At 40.4% G+C, this 17,644-nt stretch overlaps 1 protein-coding gene across 6 annotated transcripts in view; it reads left to right on the forward strand.

Annotated features, from left to right (window-relative positions):
- ARID1B (AT-rich interaction domain 1B) overlaps nt 1-17,644 on the forward strand; it is a 326,453-nt gene that overhangs the window by 274,280 nt on the left and 34,529 nt on the right. For all 6 annotated transcript variants that reach the window (XM_080585917.1, XM_080585915.1, XM_080585913.1 and 3 more), the window contains 2 exons: nt 9,641-9,786; nt 17,326-17,435. In XM_080585917.1, coding sequence (XP_080442043.1) covers nt 9,641-9,786; nt 17,326-17,435 — 256 coding nt within the window. The remainder of the gene's footprint in view (nt 1-9,640; nt 9,787-17,325; nt 17,436-17,644) is intronic.

The following is a 17,644-nucleotide window of genomic DNA, read 5'->3' on the forward strand; positions in this document are numbered from 1 at the left end:
AAGAGCCCTTCACTTCAGTAATAGGGTTCGGCTGGGGAGCATCGGTTCAAACTTGCCATATAAGTAACTTTGTAAGAATCATATTAAACAGTTAACAGCAGTAAGGTAGGTTGTTTTATTCTTTCTTCTTGTTCTTTTTTGTGTTTTTTTTTAAGAGAGCCACCACTTTTACTAACACATTAAATACCTGTTGCAGTCGTCACAGTAGGTTTCAGGCATCTTCTGAGCCAAAGATGAAGAAAAGAGCCAGCTGAAACTATGTTGACATATGCACCACACTGCTGTTGTGAAACTGTCTGGAGTGCCAAAATGCTGAGACTGATGGTAGTAGTGGTAGTAATAATATTGATAAACATGTAATAGCTCCAGGCTATTGGGCAAAGATAGGTAAGTGAAAATGTGTCTGCTGGGAAATCCCTTTGGAGAACTTCCTCTCCATGCTGCTGCACATGCACAGTTGTGTTCAGCGTGCTGTCAGCCAGATGACATTTACTATGAAAAGATACATTGAGGAGCTGGCATGAAATGATCAGGATTTTATTAGATTTTCAGCTGGTTGCCAGCACAGTGAGCTCAGTGGAGCTGAGTGGTGCTCAAAAGCAGTGCGAGAATATGACTGAGCATTGCAAGGATGAGGTGAGAGGCAGCAAGAGAATCGCATCCCAAGATGAAAGAGCAGGGAGCACGGGAGTCAAGCCTCTCGGAGGTGGTGCCACACCAGAGGAGCCTGAATCGATGAAATACACAGTGTGTCCTTAGCTTCCTGCAGCTTTTTAGCACCTCGCTTTGGTGACCTCCTAGCTATGAGTGTACTGGGAACAGACTCTTACCCACTTTCAAGTCATCATTCTGGGAGGGAGTTCATAGGGCCTTCCGACTTCTTAATAAAGCTATTTATAAACGTGCACAAAAATAGAAGGTACATAGTGAGAGAGTCATATGAGTCATTCCTCACTTTGATATCAAGTCACACCAGGCTAAATCACCCTTCATGGCATTCTGATTCAGCTTGGCTGCATCATGCGTAGAAGGCTTTTTTTTTATTTTTATTTTTTGCTAGAAACACAGTTTCTGCATGCTTCTGCTTGCTGTACAGCATCCCTCTTTCACCCATCACACACTTGGGCTAAGAAATGCATCTCCTTTTAGTGCAGAGACATTCTGTCGGAAGGGGACAGGTGCAAGCAGCTGCCTTGAGAGCTGCAGTTTAAATCCACGTTGTCAGGCAGGTAGGCAGGGGTCACTAAGAGCAGAGCTTCGATGGGATTACAAGGTATTTGACTGGGCCTGCTTTGCAGTAGTCCTGTGTTTTCTGTCACACAGAATTATATTGCATTTATCTAGCAGAGGTTGCAATGACTACAGAGGACTTTGTTCTTATACAAATAAACTCAAGTGTGGAGGTCTTGCTGAAAGTGTAAGAATGCTGTTTAATAAAGGCATTTCAGGGAATCCCTGGGGGTTTGAAGACTGGCGACCAAATGCTGCAGTCACTGTGAAATTCAGACCAAAAAGACTCTAATTAACACAGAAGGAGCTCTATAAAAAAAAAATACTACTGTATTTCACTAAATATCCTTCATGTCTTTCAGTCACACACCGTTATATCAGCAGGATCAAATGAAGTTAAGGATTTGTTTCTGCGGGCTTGTGCTGTTTTCCTCATTGTATTCAACTACTTTATTATTCTTCTGGCTGTATTTTAGACCATTACTAATCTTGGATTTCTTCCTCAGTTTTTGTTATCTGTAAAATGGGAGAGAGACATTTATTCTGATTTTAACTTGCATTCAGCAGTACAAATGTTGTGTAGCTGTATTGTTATTAGCATCAATATTCATGAATTACATATGCCTCTTCTGTTGCTCTTCCAGTGTTTGATGCGGTGTAACACTCTTATGTTACGTTTTATTGGGCTTTAAATAAGTATCAAGAAAGGTAGCCTGTCAGGCAGATGTTTTCGCTGCAAAAATCTTTAATGTGATGATAATAGCACATAAACAAACATAAGGTTTTGTGGCTGCTTTTCTGAGGGACTAAGCTTCAAATCAGTCTGATAGGAGCAACTAATTTTTTATTTTTTCTCCCTCCTTGGCTGTTTCTTAGTGAAATATAAATAATAATGATGATGCTAAAGGCAAAAATATTTGCATAATCAGAAGAAAAGGAGTATATTTAGAAAAGCTATTTCTGTTATTCTTCCAAAAAAGTATGCTATGTAATAATCTTTAGATCAGTCAAACCAAGGAACAGGCAGTTTACTTGGTCAGATTGCATGCAGTGGATTACAAGGTGATGTGCACTGTCATATAATTATGATGCTAGAAAATTATTCCCCGTTTTTAGCATTGCCTTTTAGGCCTTGTCATTGTGCAGAATAGTCTGGCTTTCGTTCTGTGTACCAGGTGTCAGCAGACAGACACACACACACACAGAGTACAAATCTGTATGATTTTTCATTTTTGTTTCATGGTGTTTTGTCAGTGTCATGTGCATTTCAGAGCCTTGGCCTCCCTTTTCACGCATGCACACACATAAGTATAAAATTCTCTTTCTCCTTCTAACCTGAAAAATGGATTTCATCAAAAGCCTCATGGCAGAGCTAACACCTGTTACATCACCAGCTTTCATGGCTGCTTTTCTAAAACTTTGTTATTGCAAGTGGTGAGCTTCCCTGCTGAACAAAGGGAGGAAATGGAAATCCAGGTTAGTACATTTATAGTAGCAGCTAACGAGAGAGGAAGATACTTAGCCTTCATATGTGGTATTTTGAATTTGTTTGTTTTATTTACATGGGAATTGCCTTTAATGCCTTTTTATAGCTTTTCGAGACAGTATTCAGATTTCGTGTGTGTTGGCCTTTGGTAACAGTGATGACTCACTGATGAACTTCCAGTCAGAGCAAAGCAAGCAACATTGCTTTTTATATTCCCTTGCTCTCTTCTCCCTCCTCCAGTTCTCCCATATCCCCCAGTGACAGAAACGGTGTCAGTTCTCCAAGGAAGCTCATAATACAGCAAGAAGGAAAATCCATAACAAAAGAGCATATGTATCTGCATGCACATGTTTACGTGTCAATTCTCCAGGGAGAAAGCATTTGCAGGTCTCACTCCTGAATTACTCTCATTATAATAATCCATTTGGTGTCAAAGTATGACAGATTATAAGCGCTTAAGGCTAGTCCCAGCTCAAGACAGATTTAAATAAAGTACTTCTAGTTATTGTGCAGGTCAGTGTGTTTAAATAACAACCCCCCAAATCATACTTTGACATTTAAAAGAGAGAGGAAATATTGTCGTGCTGCAGACCTGGCACAGATAAGCACAGGGCAATTTGGTCAGTACACTGTGATTTGTGAGCGCAGCCTAACGCAGTCATTTTCACAGTTTGTAATCAAGTAGCCACCTTAGCAGTGTGTCAGCATTAAAAAAAAAATGTTCCTTTTAAAATGTTTACACAAATTACTCCCCGGAGATGCTACAGTGCATTCGTTGCAAAACCAATGTAGGTTAAAGATCTGGAGCGAGAATGGCAAACTTCCATGAGCTTGTGGGCCTTTTTTCAAGTGCTGTGGAAAGCATCAGGCAGCACAATGCAGGGGCGTCCACATAATCCTAGGTGCAAGCTTGTGGCTGCCAGGACGTGTGTGACTCGGTGGTGGCTCTTCCCGACCTCAGCTCATTCCTGCAGGTCTCCCTGGTAGTGTCCCCTGCCGGCCCATCACGGAGGCTGGGACAAGGATGGCGAGTTCACACCAGCCATTCCCCACCCCAGGAGCACCGCCAGCCTCGCAGAGACCGCAGCTGCACCCTTCCCACCCCACACAGCCATGGAGACAACTATGGGCCCCACACGCCTCCAGCACCACTCCTTCCTTGTCACATCGCTGTCCCGTGCTGCCAGCCTGGGGCCTTGCGGCCGGGCCCTTGGCTGTGCACCCGAGCAGCGGAGCTGAGGGAAGGCCCCTCTCTTACAGCACCCTGCTTTTGAGGCTCCCCTGTGAATCCCTCCCGTCCCTTGGGCAGACCTGGCTGAGAGGCCCCAGTTCCGTGCTTGGATGTGTTTCCATACAGAAAGTTGAGTTTTCATTTCTTGTCCTTCTGAGAAAGGTAGGTCCATAGCTAAGCTGGACCTACCTCTGGACTCCATTTTGTAGTCAGTTGCCTGTTCAAATCTGAGGAAGATGACCATAAAAACCTTCATCAGATGGCAACTCTGAGGAGACACTAAATCAGATACCACCAGGCGTTCAACACAATGTGCTCAGTGCCACAGAGTGACTTCTGTGTGGCAGCTGGAGACAAGGCACTAACCTGCTGGTGACTTCGGGCCCAGTTAAAGAAAGGCGTCCCTATATGAGAGACACTGCTCAGCAGCTGAGATCACTTGTGTGCTTCTTTGTACTGTCAGTGCTCTTCTTTCTTACGATTTCTTTGTTGTGCTTTATAACGATGACCAGATCTTGCATGTCATCCCCTCTTTACAAATACGTGGACTTCTGCATTAGCTCAGAAGTCACAATTAGATCTGGTGCTACTTGTTTTGCAGAGAAAATAGATTAAGTGCAGATTAAGCTTCGGGTAGATTGCAAATGAAGGAAAACAAAAGGGCAGAACATGACCTTCTTAAAAGGGAATGTTTTGAATTTGACCATTTTTATTTTGGACCTGATAGTATACCAGACCATCAACAGCACAATGAAGATGACAGTTTAGGACCACAGGGTCATTCAGGCTGGAAGGGACCTCAGTAAGTCTCTGGTCCAACCTCTTCCTCACTGCAGGCTCACCTGAGAGCTCAGGGCTTTATCCAGTGAGGGCTTGAAAACCTCCAAGGACGGAGAGACTGCACAACATCTCTTGGCCACCTGATCCAATGCCAGACTGTTTTCACTGGGAAAAGGGTTTACTTATATCCACTCTAAACTTTTCATGTTTTAACTCTTGCCCATTGTCTTGTGTCCTCCCACCATACCTCACTGTAAAGAGTCCAGCTCCATCTTCTTGCTGACCTCCTTGTAGGTTCAGGAGGGCTGCTGTTAGGTATTCCCTCCACCCCCCCGAAGCTGTCTGCCTCAGGCTGTACCAGCTCTGGTCCCTCAGTCCATCCAGGGCAAGTACTCCAGCTCTGACCATCTTAAGGGCCCTCTGTGAAAGTTACTCCAGTTTATCATTCTCTTCTTTACTGGGGGGTCTGTAGCCAGACATGATACTCCAGATGCAGCCTAGTGAGTGCTGAGTAAAGGAGGAGGATCAGTTCTCTTCACCTCTGGCTGTGCTCCTGGTCACACAGCCCAGGATGCTGTTGGCCCTCTTTGCTGCCAGGGCACACTGCTGGCTCATGCTCAGCTCCCTGTCTGCCAGCACCCCCCAAGGGCCTTTTCAGCAAAGCTGCTCACCACCGTCAAGCCCCAGCCAGCATCGCTGCAGGGGGCTCTTCCTTGTGAGATGTACCTGTCATCGTTGAATTTTGTAAGGTTCCTGTCAGCCCATTCCTCCAGCCTCTCTAGGTCCCCCTGGGTGGCAGCCCTTTCCTCGAGCGTATCAACTGGCTCTGACGTTATGCAAGTGCTGTAAATTAGTAAATTCTCAACAGAGCAGCAAGAAGATCCCCCCCACCCCCTTCCCATTTTTAATCTCTTCTATTTGCAGAAAACATGGACATCTTGTAACAGTAGAGCAGAAAGAAGAAATGCGTAGGCTTAAGTATGGTGTTTAAACTGATAGCATAATCCTAAATTTGTATTAGCCAGCTGCTTTTTCTTCTAAATGGGGGAAAATATGTGATCTGGGATCACAGTATTAGAGAAGTTAGAGCTGGAAAATACCTGACAGGTCATCTAGTACATACATAATGCAGGGTTTCTCTGACCATTACATTTTCTAATGTGTTGCGCTGTCTGTGTGCGAAAGGCGAAAGGGTCAAGTACTGGGGTTTAGTTCACTCCCTTGGAGGATAGCTGCATCTCGCCACGAAGACAATTTTTATTATGCTCACATAAATATTTCTTTTCTTATTTTCTTCCTATTATTCCTAATTATCACTTGTGTTATTCCTAAGCAACCCAACCATTGGTGTTTATGTGGTAAATACTGTGAAGTCCTATAGTTAATGGGGTTTGTTCAGCTATAGAATTCATAGCCAGTCAGTTGAATTTTTGCCATTAGATGTCACTACATGTACAGCAAACAGTTTTTAATAGACTTCATTTTTGTTTAGCCTTCCAGAAAAATGGGGGAGGGAATTGAGAGATGTAGGAGAGAGTCTGGTAGTATACTCTGAGATAACTACTTCTTAAGTAGTATATTGGATATTCCTTTACTAAAAGCAGCACAGAAGGAAACATAAGATTTTTGACTTAACTCCAACAACCAACAGATGATGCTGTGACCTTAAGCATATATAAATATGTTTAGCAGCTGCTGTGTAACATATTTATAAGTGTTTAGTGACCTGGAGGTTAATCAAAATGAGTTTGGTGATCTCAGCTCAGTTCTTAATGGACTCCACTTCATATTATAGCACTGATGCAGCACAATTTGTCACAGTTGGCAGTCTTTACTCAAAGGAGGCCCACTGTGGAGTGAGAATTAAAGGCTGAAGTAATACCTGATTATTTCTCCCTGAAGAAACTTTCCATTCTAGGCCATCATAGAGCAGAATAATATGTGGAGGAACTCTGTACTGCACACTGCACCCGATCTCAGAATAATTTAACATTTATTTTTACAGGTTGTCGCCTTTCAAAGTTGCTGAATTAGCTCGTGCGTGCCCTGGTCAGTGCTGTGATAGGGATAGGGGGAAGAACGAAGTTCGGCAAGGGATGGTGCTGAGACTTTTCACTTGCTGGGCCCTTTCCAGAGATTGAGAGCGGTCTGCCTTCTAAGTGTGGCATTACATGGGAGGATGAAAGGGAAAGTCATTGCCTTGCCAGATGAAATTTCAGAATTAGGTTCTGCCATTCAGGTCTTTCAGGGTACGGAAGCAATTTTTTTTAGACTTTGGTTGTTTTCTTGCTGTCCTGGCCAAAGCTAGTATATTCCTTTTATTTAATTTCCACTCTGTCTAAACTGGAAATAGTTTCCTACTTTTTGATTTAGAGCTGTTGTACAGCAGTGTGCTTTCATGAGCTACAATTGAGATTGATGTACATAGTGGGTAACATGAAATAGGTTGTACCTCAATTTGAGACAATGAACAACCCCACAGCTTAGAAGATATACATGCTATAGGAAGTAATAGTGTTGAAATATTAGTAGGTCGAGACCAATTTCAGCTTACCTGCAAGGTACAAGTCTCCTGTGTATTTTTAAAGCAAATGAAGGACACTGGAGAGACAGATACCTGTAGAGACTTCTGTCTTTTCCAGAATTCCATCCACACTCCATAAAAGAACCTTTCAAAATCTATTATTTCTTTTTTAAAACATAAAAATGCAATTGCACACTTTCTTCATCTGTGCTCATATCTTTACCCAGTAATGGGAAGGAGCTCACTTACCCAGCATGGAAAGAACTTTTCAGTTCACTGCATTTGTTGAAATACAACAATTTTCAGCTAGAAAAAGGGGAGGGGTATCTTAAGATACAATATTTACGTAAGAAAAGCATGCTTGTATGACTGAAATCTTTAAAAGTTGTTGCCAAATGGTCCTCCTCTTCTCTTTTCCCTTTGTAATTTTCCCTTGGAGCATTGCACCACTGTGCATTTTAAATCTTTTCCCTCCACTGCACATTACAAGCTTCATCAGGGAAATGACATTGTATGGCAGTTGTCTCCTTCATATCAAAAGAAAGCCTTTGCCTCTTTGCAAGAGTGAAGAAAAGTTTGTCTTCAGAGAGCAAAGGACAAAACTGACTTGGAAAAAGATGCTTTATTTAGATAACACATTCTCTTTTCCTTTGAAGAAATTCACAATGTGCCAAGAAAAATTAGGCCAAATAGTGCTTTAATGGTCTTCCTCCACTACCTCCTAAAAAAAAATAAAAAATCCATTTCTACCAATTGTGTTAAGAATCTGTCTTGAGTTTGGGGAAGACAAGAAGCCATTGAAGTAATTCAGGGTTGTTGGTTTGCAGGGGGTTGTCTGTTTTGTTTGAGTACTGTAAAATAATGAACAGCAGAATTTATACCAAAACTGCGTCTTCCTACAGCAACATGCAACTTTCGCTGCCTATTTAATAAAATTAAATTGTTCTGGTTTTCTTTGGAGGGGGAAAAATGCGGACAGGTACCAAAGCTATGGCAGGGGAAGGAGGGGAGTTGCTTCCTTTTTTATCTTACTTATTTGAAAAACAGCATAAATTCATAGGGGTACATTGAAGAAAGAGATCTGAATTTTATATTTTCCTATGTAGGCTATGAATATACAAGTAAGTATATTTGTGCATGTCTTTTTATTTAAGCATACAATTATACATATATAACTATATACTCATATAGGTACCATAAAATTGTATCATCTTTAATGATACCAAGAAATGGTAGATAATTGTATTGTGGATGAAAAGAGTAAAAGGCTATTTTTGAAGTTGGGTGAAGCATTACATTGGGTTGCTCTGCTTACTTGGGTTCGATTATTTTCTTTCTTGCACCTCAGTTTCTCTATAGAGTTTGCTAAATCAATTACAAGTGTACTTACCTACTGAAGTTCTAAAAAGTATCTAAGGTTTAGTCTTCAAAAATATTTCATCTGAAATCTTCACATTTGAAGATGTGGAGAATTTCTTCCATTTTTTGGACAAACTTAAATCTCAGTTATGATAGCATTATACAGATACATGATTAACTTTCAAAATCAAAAAGGTTTTTTGTTTAAACAGTGCATTGTATGTACATCGTTTTTTGACAGATTGAACCTAAACAGCACACACAATATGGGCATTTTATTCAGTGCTGCAGTCAGGTCTGTGGTCATTATAATGGCATTTGCTAAATGACTGTGACTTTGGGCCCTAAATCAATACCGGAAACAGGAACATCTGTTGTGTTATTAACAAAAAAATCCGTTTTGAAGGAGAAAAGAAGCAGGAATTTACATCTATATGATTTCATTGGGACTTTTGTGAATGCCACTTCTGGTCCTGAAGTTACACTCAAGATAAATGTTCATGTGCAGTTATTTTTTTCTCTTGAACCCTGGGACTGGCAGTGTTTACAGGAAACAAGGTGTGTTTGATAACATCAGATAAAGAAATCTGAAAGAGATTCTATGGCACCCATTTTTCTTCTGGTCATTTCATTGCATTTTGAGCTATGGCAGGCAAAAATTTCTGTTAAATGGTCAAAACTTTCATTCACTCTGAAATTTTTATACGCCAAACCTAGGTTCTAATTTTGACTCCTGATCACGTTGCTGTCTAGGGTAAATAACATGAGCTGTGTTTTTGTGCTGATAGGTTGTGACATATAAAAACACCGTATACATTTCTTGAAATTTATGTTCAGTCCAATTCTGTCTCAGATACACAGTGACTAATTCAAGACTAATAGCTCCCCATGTAGGTAAAATGAACTAATTGCGTGCCTTCTCCTTAGCTATTTGCAAACAATAGGAGATGTATTCTGTGACAAACCACAGTATCTTCAGCGATGAGGTACGTAATGAGACTGTGTGTGTGTGTGCTTTTTCTTCTCGTAGGCAAGGCAATTTTCCTGCCATGAATCAAAGCGGTATTATGGGATCCAGCTCCCCCTACACTCAGCCGATGAACAACAGCTCTGGCTTGATGAACCCGCAGGCTCCTCCATACAGCATGGCACCTAACATGGTGAACAGCTCCACAGGTAATGGTGGGTAACGTTTCAGGAGTGGCCTTCCTCCAAAAACTTGTTTAAAGGTACCAGCCCTGAGCTGATGGCAAAGGATAGCCTTCTTCATTCGATTCACCCCTACCGGGGTAGTTTGGAGTGATTCGAAACTAGGCTGAGGTATTTGCGTTTTTTGTACAGTAACTCATGCATTTTTCATGAAGTCCTTTAGCACAGCATGTAGATGAGTACAATGTTTTGAAAGTTATAGCAACACTCGGACCCAGTTTGACGTAGGTGTTGACTAGCAAGTATTATGTATATTTGTGTGTGTGTCTGCAAGAGGGGGAAAGAGAAAAATCTCATCTCTGAAGAGGCTGCAGTTGCTTTTCAGTGTCTTGCTTCCTAAGGTTGCAATTTGAGATATTTAATGTAGTGCTGTTTTTAAAAAAAAAGAGATGTGCACCTGCTCTGACTTGAAGATGCTGTAAGTTGGGCACTTAAAATAATTGCTCTGTTCTGAAAATATAGGCCTTATTTTCTGTGCTTCCAAAATTCATATAACCATCCATAGGGTTTCTGATGTTATTTAAATATCAGTATATGAAATTTAATCATAGTTTACTTCAGCAAACAAAGCATATTTAACGTAGATGTTGGATTTATCTTTCATATTGTGACTTGTGAATTCAGAATTATTTACAGATTTGTGTGCAACTTTGAAGACAGGTGAATATAATTCTGTGCAAATATGCTTCATCGTCCTTATTCAGCTTAACATCCTAACAATTATCTTCTATCGAGATGATACTTCAGTAAAGACCAGTTCTTTGATGAGGGAGGGTTCGGATGGAGTTTCAGTAACCCTGAAGTGGATCTTCCAGTCATGGAGATTCTGTGCATGCTTTACTGATTACATTAGCCTTTTTTGAAAATTAGTTTTTTAAAGTATTTTTGAAAGAGCTGGACAGGTTGCGCTAATGTGATTTGATTTCTTAGTTGTATGTGCTTCTGCTTGGTTTATTTCTTTATAGATACCTTGTTGCTTAAATTGTATATTACCAAGAGCCTGTGTTACAGTATCTTCCTCTCTGCCCTGCGTAACTTGTTCCATTCCTTCATCCTTTGCCTCCTTCCCTGCCTTTCCTTCCTCTCAATTTTATATGCCTCTGCTTCTTAGGCAGAAAATGGCCATGTGAAATTCTAGTGTCTAGTATGTCCAGAGGGCTTCTTTCCTGTGTTTAGGAGCTCCCAAGGTACTTAAGGGTGTCTTATTTTTCAAGAATATGATGTTACATCTGTGTTAGCAGAAGAAACTGAATAGAAGCTGTTAATCAGCAAGCTTTTTTTTTTTTTAAAAAAAAAAAAAAAGACCAAAAAGGCTTTTTTCAGTCTTTCTTGAAAGCCATTGGTTAGTCCAGACAGCACAGCACACTTGTACTGTCTGGATGAAGAGGGAAAAGCTATTGAAAAGACCATTAGATAATAGCTTGCTTTTCCCCCACCAGAGCTGTCCCAGGTAATATTATGTTTTGTTTGTGTAGTTATGTGTTTTGTCTGGCTTGCTGAAATAAAATTACTTCTGAGCATTGAAACTGTGCTATAAATTCTGTTTTGCTATTAGCAGAAGTAATTTTTCCCCCTTTTCCTTTGGCCCCCAGAGCTGCAAAAATAACCAACAGCAAACAGATGGCAGAGTGCCTTGCCTAAGAAGATTTATGTATTCCTAAGGAATAACCAGTTTAAAGGAAGATTCACAGAGGTTTTTTTGTTCAGATAATTCAGCCATTCGTTATTTCATACAGTGGAAATCTGTTCAATGCAAGGCCATTTATCCTAGCAGTCTTTTGTATGGGGTAGTCATACTCTTTTTATTGTGTTATGCATTCTGAAATATTGGATTTTTAATAATTTAAACATTTATCAGGGTTTTTTTTTTTTCTGCCAGTGCATTTGTGAGGTTTTCTTTTGTTCCAGTTTTATTAATTCAAAGATTACCCAATAGAAAGTAAGTATGAGATGAACCGGAGGAGTTCAGTGCACCTCTTCTCCTCTGTGTGTGAGCAGACACGCATCTAGATTACACTCTATTGCTTTACACGGCTGGCCTCCAACAGCACAGAGCGTGGTGGTGCAGAGGGGAAAAAAAGAGAAAATGAGGCCTGGGTACACTGCTGGGGGCACATGCAGTGGGAACGCTGCCATTGCCCATATGCTGACTCGTCATTCTGCTGGGGTCAAAGAAACGAAGGGCTGAGCTTAAGACAAGTGTCAATACAGGACTTAAAATGATATTGTCTTGAGCCAGGGGAGCACTGCAGGCTCCGCTCTTGCCCATGCACTGCATTTGATGAGATGGAGAACATGCAGATGGTGCCTGCTTACAGGCCGAAAGCGGCATTATCTGTGACACAAAGAGCAACGCCGCTATCTGGCTCTTTTTCCCACTAGTTTAAAGCCACACCAGCCAGGAAAAACAGGGTTCGGTTAGTACATAGGGCCAAAAAAAGCAACTGAGTAGCTGCTGGTGGAGTCAAGTGAGAGGGTTAACTTGCTGACATGCGCTGAGCATGAACAACTGTTGTTTCAGTAACAGGCCAATGAAAAAATAAGGTAAGCAACATGGAGAAGTTGGTTTCTTGGTTTTCTGGGGTTTGAGAGTGCAATTATGTTGCCTGTTTCGGGGATGGAAGGTAGGTTTTGGTTTATTTGTTGTAATCAAATGCAGTCAGTTTTAGGTTTTGCTCTGTAAAACAGAGGAAGATTGCAGATGCTTTTTGGAATTTACATGGTTGCAGAACTACAGTACAGCTGAGTATAACACTTTTTGCCACCTGTTTTTATTAGTATTTATAACTCCTCATTACCAGTTGACCTTATTTTATTATTATTATTATATTTTAATTAATATCATTATCAAAAGGAATATCATGTTGCAGTTCAGCATCCTGGTATTTCAGCAGTGACTGTGGATCAAAGAACACATCACCAGCTTTTGCTGATATAGAACAGTTTAGGAACACAGAAATTATGAGATTAAAGCAGATGGATCCTTCTGGTAGAGTATCCCAACCATACCAATACCAAAAGCTTCAAGAACAAGTGCCAGAATCCTTTCACAATTATGGAACAAACTGCCATACAGAGAAGTGGTATAAACTCCGCTGTCCTTTTGTTATAGAGAGGTTCACATTCTCATACATAATTTATATATTTTTCCCCTCCATTTTTTAATTTTAGGCTTTAAAAATATAATAAAAGGAAACTTACAAAACCAACATCAATACAATAACAAATTCACGCTGCTAACCTTGGTAATTCTTGTGAAAATTAGCGTTAAAAAGAAGTAATATGGAGTTTGTATCTCATAGATTTCCATATTGTACTTGCACAGAGGGTGGCACCCAAAACCTCTCCTACTACCCCTGGAGGTGAACCTACAGTAGAAAGGCATTCATACTGCCTGTACCTCTGTTGTACCCAAACCTTTCATTTTTCTGGGTTTTGTTACTCCAAGAAAATTTTGAACATTGGAATACTTAAAACATGAAGCTCTAAAAAAAGTAAAGGAATTAAAAGGACACTCTTTAGAACAGATACAACGTTTACATTTTCATATATAATATATTTTCGACTTTGTATTTATTTGGCTGAACCCCTGATGGAGAAAGCAATTATATTTATAAATGTGAAGCATTTTTTAGAAATCTAAATTGTTTTTCTCTGTTTTGCGGCTTGGTTGGTTTTCATTTTTCAGAAGAATGAAGAACTCCATTTATTTTATTTTATTTTTTTCTCTGACACATACCTTCATGTGAGCTATTCTATAATGCACATATAAATACAGTTTTCAGAGGACACCAGTAGTTGGTAGCAGGTAAAATATCGCATCACCTGCAGTCCGAACAGGCAATGACCATAATTTGGTGGTCACCGTGTGACTGTAAGTCAAGCCAGCTCTTACGGTACACGTACCTGCATCCCAAAACGCATGCACTTGTCATCCCACAGTCCAGAGGGCTGGTAGGCAGAAAGGAGGTGTGGCACTGACATCCTTGGCCGCCTGCACACCCATTTCACAATCAGGAGCCCGAGCATCCTCGGCTGTGTTTTTACCCGCAGGGGAACGGTCAGTTATGGCAGGATGTTAGGCAATGCTGTTCTGCTGTTGTCCCTGTTCTGTTGTGGGTTTTTTTTTTTTGTGGGTATAAAAGCAGTGGGGATTCTTTTGCCAGCTCCATATGAGTCATAAATTCTCTGCTTTTTCTTTTTTTTTCCTTTTTTTATTTTTTTTTGGAGGGAGAGTGCTAGGGGCAGGAGGGAGGGAGAAGTGTCTTACAAAGGATGTAATATTCTGTTTTGTAGAGCGTGATTTGTTATTGCACTAGCAATAAAGAGAAAAACAATGTTTGTGTATTGCTGCTCTTACAGTATTTCATCATCTTCTGGGACTGATAGTGCAGCCTTTAGCAAAAAAGAATACTTTGCTGCAGTTTCACTCTTGTCAATATATGCCTTTGAGTACATTAAATTCAGCGTGGAATAGTTAATTCAGGACCTTGACCCATACTTGCTTTTTGAAACCATTCTAGCTCTTAAATTCTTATAATAAGCCAGAGGCTAGTACTTGAAACCTATTCACAGTATGCTACAGCACTTTTTAAGTCAAGATTTCCCTGTTATCCTTTTCTCTAAAATGTTTTATCTTTTGGTCTGTACTTCACACGCAGAATTATTAGTACCTATGTAGAAAGAGAGCGTGTCTTAATTTAGCACTTTCGTGACAATAACAGTATTTCGCTGCTCGGAAAGGGTCAAAACAATGTTCTTGCTGTACTGCTTTGCTAAAAAGTGAAGGAGTGTCTGTTTGCAAATCACTGGAGAATACGTTTGCAAGAAGTTATGAAACAGCATTTCAACAGCGGATGGAAAAGTAGCTGTGGAAACATGTTAGGTAAAAGCTATAGGGAGACCTTACAGTTTGCTAGTAAAACCCTTGCAGTTCTCCTCTTCAAAGTAGAAAGAAGTGACGTAGATGAAGCAAATAATTTAGAACAAAAAGTGGAACAGGTTTGTGAAGCCATATTATTTTTTTCATAATTGTCTCCAACTCCTGATAGTTGGAGACGAAATTATGTACGCAAATACCACAAAACAAGAAATATGCAATACACAAAATGAATTGGTGTTTTTACATTCCCAAACCTGAATAATATAGTCAGAATATGTGGTTCATTGCGGACTAGAGTCCCTTGCCCTTTACATGAGATGTTAACTGAAACCTCGCTGGAAGAGAGATTTTATAAAGGAGCTCTAATGGAAACAGGACTACCAGGAATGGGCAGAATTATCCTATTCTTTTATAATAGAAATACAATGTGCCAACCTAGATAACAGCGAGAGATCAACAGAGGATTTAGCCATGCAGAACTCTGGTGAAGAAGTATCGTTGTTAACTTTACTTTGTTTGACCTCTCTAAAATAGCTTTAGAGGAGAAGGGTCATTTTTGGTTTGCTTTTAACTAAAACTAAGATGTCTTTTTAGCACTTTCACAGCATGAAATGTGTTAAAATGGATTTTGTATAACAGTTTTGCATCCCAGTTTGAAACCAGACTGTGGCATACATTTGACCATTTTGCTATGTACATTTAAAAAAATCTCTAAAAGAAAAGTAACTTTTTTTAAACTGTAGAATTCAAAACTAAAACGTGTTAGGCTGCCATCCTTCACTCCATAATGGTCACAAGCTGCCCCAACTCTTCAAACAGTATAAGGGCAAAATGCATACAAATCACATGCGTAGTGGATGCTGGCTTCCCAGTATAATATTGCTTGGCTGTTTTGTTGAGGTTTCACACACATACATAAAAATAACAGCATTTTTAGCTGATCCCAATAGATTTTCTCTGCAGCTGCATCACTTGAAAAAGGCTTTTTGTTCAATTCTTGAAGTCTTAAGTATTGCAAGTAAATTTTTTTTAAGCTCAATTATGAATTATGTGTTGTGATGACTTTAAGGGCTTGATTGGGCTACAAATGTGCTTTGAAAAAACAAGAAAATGTGCCCATGAAAAACACCAGCAGTTCAAAGCTGAATATTGAGCATACAGTTGTAAACTCACATGGCACATGGCTGGGTAGGTTTTTTTGGCAGACCCATAGTCTCAACCTGCAGTGATGCTAAAGATATTAGCAAATTAGCACTGCAAAGCTTGCCAGCGTATTCGCCAGAGTCCTGCTCATGCTCTCACTGCTGTAATTAAAACTAATTATTTTCTAAAACATAGTAATACATGAATATGTGCAATAATCATTTTGTAGTGGGCAATCTGTGAAGCATTTTTAAAGCTTCTTTTCCCCCTCCTCTCTTTGGCTTGCTATGCAGTGTGCCTGCTGCCTAGTGTGAGCCAGCATTGTCATTTTGCAGAGGCACACTAGGTCTGGTAATGATCACATTCTTTTTTTTTTCCCCTTTTTTATTTTTTTTAAGCAAATGCTTTGCTGATTCTGAAAATTTGTGAGCTTGGGATACGTATTTTTTTCTTTCTCATTTCTTTATAGGTTATTCTAGCCTATGTTTTTCTTATCTCAGATCCTTCTTTGAAAGCAGGACATGAGGGGGAGAAAAAAGAGGGAGAGGGAGGGAAGATAATCCAGTCTTTCATAAATGCTGTGCACATGGTTTTCTGCAGGAAAAGAATCGCCTGGTGTCTTGCTGTTGTTCTTTGGTTATTTGCATTGATTCAGTGTCATGGCACCTCCTCGCATCTGCTCTGCCCAGTATTTTCTGTGTATTTATCTGAATGTTTCTTCTTGCATCTTTCTAGAAATCCAGGAACCCAGCAGCTCTGCAGCAATAATACTATACTTAGGACTCACATCTTCAAATATACAAAAAAAGAAAAGCCTTAAACTCCTCACACCCCTGGGAAGCAACTGCGTGCCATTATCAGGGAAAGACATTTGTGCGTTCATTATAGTCCCACCTCATTTTGGCAGGAGGGGAAAAGTTGACTGCTGTTTCTCAGAGCAGAGTTTGCAGCTTGTAATTCTGTAGTTAAAGCTCACAAGGCTGAGCAACTCGTCCTGAAGATAGTCGGGGCAGTAATTACCTGCTGGACGCCAGTCTTAATGCAGAAGCGCAATTGGGAAATCCAGCCTTTTTCTCGGATTCAAAATTGAAAGTAAAATCTACGTCATTTTCGTCTCCGTTAGTCTGTTGCTAAAGGGAAAGTGCAGGAGTAACTGAGGTAGACTGCTGGTCTGGTGAACTGTACTGGTAAACTGCAGACCACCAGCGCCATGAGAAACAAATTTTCCTTCGTAAAGTGTTTTTTATCGTTGTTGTATGGTGCTTGCATTCTTCCTTTGTTCTTTTTCTTTTATTTCCTCACTTTTCTTTTATTTCCTCACTTCCACTGAAGAGGTGTGCAGGTTTCCGGATGCTAGAATGAAAGGACGGAGGTGGGATAACCTCTGCCTCACGTGTGCCCACAGGCTGGCAGCAGGAAGCGTTTTTTTCCTACCGAGCCAAACACAGTCATGCTTAACTGTTTCTCCTGTTTTCGATTAGCACCTATGGGTCTTGCAGATATGATGACACCCGGTGAGTCCAAACTACCCCTTCCTCTCAAAGCAGATGGCAAAGAAGAAGGAGCCCCTCAGCCCGAGAGCAAGTCAAAGGTATTTACCACCTCCGCACGTGGTGTTGGTTCAGCCCGCAGGAGTCTGCTGTGTTGTCTCCATCTTCTGGTTTTGGCCTACCCACTTCTGTTCTCTCCTGCATGCCTTTCCATTCACGTGCAATCTCTTTGTTTGTTTCTTTTTTTTTTTTTTTTTTTCCCTTCATTGTGTGGATCTGAAAGTTACTAGTTCTTACGGCATTTTAACTT

The sequence above is a fragment of the Anser brachyrhynchus genome, assembly GCF_964034855.1.
Source record: "Anser brachyrhynchus genome assembly, chromosome: 3".
Taxonomy (NCBI): Eukaryota; Metazoa; Chordata; class Aves; order Anseriformes; family Anatidae; genus Anser; species Anser brachyrhynchus.